Consider the following 5,366-nt stretch of genomic DNA (forward strand, 5'->3'; position numbering starts at 1 on the left):
ATATCAGTGGACAGGTAACGATGAGATAGCAAGTGGCTATCTGGCCCCTGGCCTCTCGGAGGCAGCGCCCACTCCAGCCACGCTGGAGGGAGGTCTCCGCAGTGCAGCCCACGTGCTGTTACCAGGATGATGCCCCCAAGCCTGGGGCAGGTGCCTCAGTGTGCACTGGACCACCTGTGGGTGGCAGGCATGGGCACCCCACAACCAGTGTCCTCATCTGCAGCCCAGAAACAAAGGCACTGGAGCAGCCAAGGGAAAGACACAGCCCCTGGCCGGTGGGACTTCAAGGATGCCCCTGTCCACAGGGGGCGCAGGAAGCATGGCTGTTCAGAAGATGAGCATGTGACCCTCATCCAACCAACCCACCGCGACAGGCGTGACGAGAGCACAGAGCAGGCAGCGGCTCCCAAAGCCTCCAAAAAACTTTAATACCGTTGTATGGATGCTATCCACCCGGAGAAAAATTTGTCTACCCTGCAGGACCAAGCTGGAGCACTAGGCAGTTGAGGGGGTCCCCAGTGGACCTCCCTGGCCACCCGACCAGCCAGCCCAGGGCCTGTCCTCAGGCTCGCCCTTACCACAGCTCTGCACTCTCCAGGGCTTCACAGAGCCTGCCCTTCTGGCCGGTGGCAGCTCCTCCAGCAGCAGGGAGCTCCGGGTGGGGCTGGATGTGGCTGGTGCCCCAAGCGAGCTGGGAGACACAAAGCACAAGTGTGAGTGGAGGCAGAAGCAGGCAGTGTTTAGCAGGCGTCTGGGACCCACCAACAGTGTCCAGGGTGGGACGCCAGTGGCCAGCAGGCAGCAGTGGGCAGGCAGCACTTGGATACTCGCAGGCACCATAGTGTCCCTGGCAGGGTGGTGGGCTAAGGACAGCCAGCCCTCATCTGGGAAGTGGCAGCCCCAGGTCTGCTCACTTGGGAGCTCTGCACTCAGGCTTGGGGACCAGCAACATCCCAGCAGGAGCATGGATGGTCAGTTTTGGGGGTCACCATCAGGCCCTGGGCTGAGACCAGAACCTCCAGGGCTGTATGTCATCTCAGTTACCTTTGCCATCTACTAAGGACACTGCCCACCAGGCCCAGAGAGGAACAGGGAGCCACGTCCGCTGTCATCTGCCTCGCACTAGCTCCTGTGGCCAGTGGGTGACCATCTGGGGAGCACTTGGGCCAGGTACGTATCCCCCAGCCCCAGCTAGCCAGCATATTCTGCTGAAAGGGCTAGGAGCTAGGCATGGTGCTGGGCCATTCCCCAGGTGGTAGCAGTCCCAAGGAAACTGGGAGAGAGACCAAGTGCAGGTGGCGATAGCCACTGAGAAGAGGGACTTGGGGACACAGAACAAGTGTGTAGGCAGGGCATGTGCTGACCCTGCGGAGGCAAGCTCAGCCTCCTGCCAACCTCATGACTCTCACCAGGGGCCCACAGGTGGCTAAAGGTGCTGCCCAGCCAGGTGGCCCCCTCCAGGGATTGCCACGCACCGACTGTAGACCAGGTGCTATGCACCTGGGGATGGCAGTGACCTAACTGCCCCAGGCCCTGCCCATGGTGCTGCAGGGTGGTGAATGGTGATGACAAGCACCAGAGCTCTCAGGCATGAGCTCCAGAAGGCTGGAGCAGCCTTGGGGCTAAGACCAAAGACCCCAGGGCGGGCAGGGCATCCTGGCACCCAAGACCAGCGCACCATCAGTTGAAGACCTAGGGTCCCTCACCACGTGAAGCTGGTGAAGACACGGCCTCCAGAACCATTAAACATTGGACACATAACCCCAAGCTCCCATATCCCTGTCAAGGGGTGAATGGACTGCTATTTTAGAGGGAACAGTCTGGTCCCCTTTCCTGGTTGCCCCAGGCACTGACAGTGCCCAGCAAGCCTCCAAGCTGCTTCCCTAATCTCCATTCTCCAAGAGCAGGGTCCTTCTGGGCCACGTTCATGAATATGATTTCCTCCTCTTGCTGTCTCTTCAGCCTCAACAGAGCAGGTGGAAATGTCTTGGGCGGGAACCCCAGCCTTGTGGAGCCCAAGCAGTGCCTCTGCCCCTCAAGCTGGACCCAGAGTGTGCCCAAAATACCAATGCCTCTGGGCCAGGGTCTGGGCCTGTGGGCAGACCAGCGCTGGTCCACCTAGAGGCCTGGGGCATTAAGGTTAAGCTCTTCAAAAATTCTCAGGCCCCTGCCTTCTTCTCAAGGGCTGAGGGGCAGGGGTGGGAGGGTGGGGTTCAGAGGAGTCATCAGGCCGATGGTGCCCCCTCCTGGTCACAGTAGTTCACTCCCGCACACTGGAGGGAGCCCGGCAGTGAGCGGGATGGGGCACCCCAGGGTCTGATGCAGGCGCCATCCCCTGGCCAAGGGGGCTTCAGGAGTGGTGGGGTTCCCAAAGGATGGCAGGGTGGCACCAAGCCAGGGACATGCCCCAGCAGAAGGGGGGGAGGGAAGCCCCATTGGAGGGGGCACGTTGGGCTCCCTCCCCTCAGATGTGGGGAAACTTCAGAAGCAGAAGCAGCCCCCCACTTGGGCTCTGTTAGTGACAGCCACCCGGAAAGCAGTCCCCACACCTTGCCATAGTTCTGCACGTGCCACCTGCTCTCGTACCCTCAGCCACCTGCGCAGTCCACTCATGGCTGAGCACTGAGACAGCCATGGCCTGGCCTCCTGACACCTGCCTTCCAACTCTGGGTCACACTCAGAGTTTCTGAGCCTAGGTCCCTGCCCAGGGGGCTTTGGTTTGAGGACAGAGAGGGGAGGGAATTGGGAGTGGCCCAGGAGCTGCATGCAGGCGCCACAGGAGAGTGGACCAGATGGGGCTGGGACCAGGAGGGACTTTTGGTCCCTGGGAGGCCCAGGCAAGGACTCAGACCTGCCCCAGCAAGGGAAGGAAACCAGGCCGGGCAGGTGATGGAGTAGAGGAATATTTTGGGAGTGGCAAAGGGGTTTTTCAGGAGAGGAAACCCAAACGTGTTCACGAGTCCTGGGGAAGGTCCCTTGACCTTCCTTCTAAGGGACGTTCAATACTTGCAGGGAGACAGCTCCTTCACACAGCCCACCCACATCACCAGCCTCCAACTCAGCCTCCACCCAGAGAGCAGCACAGGGTTAGATGGGCCCACAGAATGATGCTCCACCAAGCAGCCAGCATCCCCAGGGAAGGGGCTTCAGATGTACCCATGCGGCCCCCAGAGATGGCCACAGCCAGTGCTGGCGACAAAAGCCAGAAATGCACCCTATGGATGGGTGGTCCTAGGAATTTAGGGGACACCAAGCCTGGGCAGGCAGAGGACTGCCCAAGTCACTGCCACTGGGACACAGTCTGCCAACAACCAAGGAGACAGAGCCATGCCAACCGCGTCTCTTGAGGGCATAGAGCCAGTGCAGGGGCACATTTGCTGGGTGTCACGTCCTGGGGGCTCATCATTCTGCAGGGGGGAGCTTAGGTTGAGAGCTACCACAAAAGTGTTCTAAAGCCACCAGTTCGACGTGGCTCCCAGCCCAGATCTACCCAGAGCCCTAAGCTCCACCCCCCACCAGGATGGAGGGGGGACACACTGCTGGGTCGTGAGAGACAGTCCCCAAAGGCATGTGGCATGGCCAGGGCTTACCTCCCTGCAAACGTGCTGAGGCTCTGGAAGGGGGCTACGGTCCTCTGTAGCCACTTGTCCAGCTTCACATGCTCCTCCTTCATGAGCCCTTGAGGAAGAGCAGCATAACTTCACCACCCGAGGTGGCAGGAGGGAAGGGGCACAAGGCCCCGGAGAAGTGTTTGAGCTGGCTGGACACAGGCCCAAGTGGGGCCTCAGGGCCCCTCTGTCGGAGGCAGGATAGGGCAGCGGCTGGCTCAGGACCTCTCCAGCCATAGGACTAGGCAGTGACAATGCTGCGGCAGTGCCGTGGGCCTCGCCATAGGGCCAGCACATGTCACCCTCGATGCCCTGGACAACTTCTGCGCTGTTGTCATCGCACTATCACTCCCAAATAGGAAACCCAGAGCAGAAAGAAATGCTCCCAGCCCATGGGACCCCTCGGCCACCCAGGGTCATCTGCGGGCAGGGCGCCAGTCCCACCTTGGGGCTTCTTGGCCTGGGCCCATGGGCTCTGGTTCTGCCGCTGCTCCCAGCTGGGGCTCCACGACAGTGTGTCACCATCCAGGAAATAGGTGGTGGGTGGGAGGGGCTGGACCTGCACGTCCACCCAGTCCTGGGATGCCCTTCTGCCCCCATTGGGCATCAAGGCTCCAGAGCAGGCTGGGATGGTGAGCGTGGGGGCAGCGGGCACAGTGCTGGGGTGCGAGGGCAGCAGGTCCAAGGCTGGGTCTGAGGCGGTGTCCAGCTCCTCAGACCTGTGCAGTTTGGCAGTGAGGCTGTCGATGCGCTGCTTGAGGGTGTTGGCTGTGGTCTCCAGCGCCCGCAGCCGCGCCTGCTTATGCTGCATGTGCAGGGGCCTGGAAGAGCCCAGGAAATCCACCTCCTGGGGGTCCAAGTAGATGCACAGCCCCTTCGGCGTGTAGCGAGCAGTCAGGTCCTGGAGCTCCTCACAGCCCAGGGAAGAAGCAGTTGGCAGCAGCACGGGGGCCCCGTCCCAGCCATCCTGGGGGCTTCGTGTCTTAGGGGGATCCAGGGTCTCAGCATGGCTCCCGGCTCTGTTTAAACACAGGCAGAAGCTACAGGAGAGAAGTGTGGGCTGGCTCAGTCCTGTGTGCAGGGACAAGCATTATGTGGCAGACCCATGACTGCTCACAGGACCAGGGAGATGCTACAGGACAGACAGTAGCATCTGGTGTCTACTGCAAAGAACCAGACCAGATGTGGGCTGGGGTATGGAGAAGCCGGGACCCCTCCCACTGGTGCGGCCACTGCAGGCAGCATCTTGGGTTCCTAAAGAAGTGTCAGATGTTGCTGTGTGATCCCACAATTCCTCTTCCAGGTCTCCACCCAGAAGAACCAAAGCAGGGTCTCAGAGAGCTATTTGTGCACCTAGGTCTGTAGCCATCTTAATCACACCAGCCAAATCAGGGCAGCAACCTCAGTGTCCACTCAGGGATGGACAAATAAGCAAGAGGTGGTCCAGCCACAGTGGGACATTATTCGGTCTTAACAAGGAAGGAAATTCCAGTGAATTACAGCATCTGCTGAGTGAAATAAAACAGACACAAGGGCAGCGCCTGTGGCTCAAAGGAGTAGGGTGCTGGCCCCATATGCCAGAGGCGGTGGGTTCAAACCCAGCCCCGGCCAAAACCTGGGAAAAAAAAAAAAAAAGAAAGAAAGAAAAAACAGACACTTGGGTAGCGCCTGTGGCTCAAAGGAGTAGGGTGCTGGCCCCATATGCCAGAGGCGGTGGGTTCAAACCCAGCCCCGGCCAAAACCTGGGAAAAAAAAAAA

General features: G+C 60.0%; 1 protein-coding gene across 1 annotated transcript in view; it reads right to left on the reverse strand.

The window, feature by feature from the left end:
• Window positions 1–495: 495 nt before the first annotated feature.
• CCDC187 (coiled-coil domain containing 187) overlaps window positions 496–5,366 on the reverse strand; it is an 18,901-nt gene continuing 14,030 nt past the window's right edge. The window contains exons 9-11 of the mRNA XM_023516094.1: window positions 4,053–4,648; window positions 3,591–3,678; window positions 496–691 (exon numbers count right to left, since the gene is read on the reverse strand). Of these exons, the coding sequence (XP_023371862.1) occupies window positions 496–691; window positions 3,591–3,678; window positions 4,053–4,648 (880 nt within the window). The remainder of the gene's footprint in view (window positions 692–3,590; window positions 3,679–4,052; window positions 4,649–5,366) is intronic.

Source organism: Otolemur garnettii, unplaced genomic scaffold (genome assembly GCF_000181295.1).
Source record: "Otolemur garnettii isolate 467f Iridium unplaced genomic scaffold, OtoGar3 scaffold00087, whole genome shotgun sequence".
In the NCBI taxonomy this organism is placed as follows: Eukaryota; Metazoa; Chordata; class Mammalia; order Primates; family Galagidae; genus Otolemur; species Otolemur garnettii.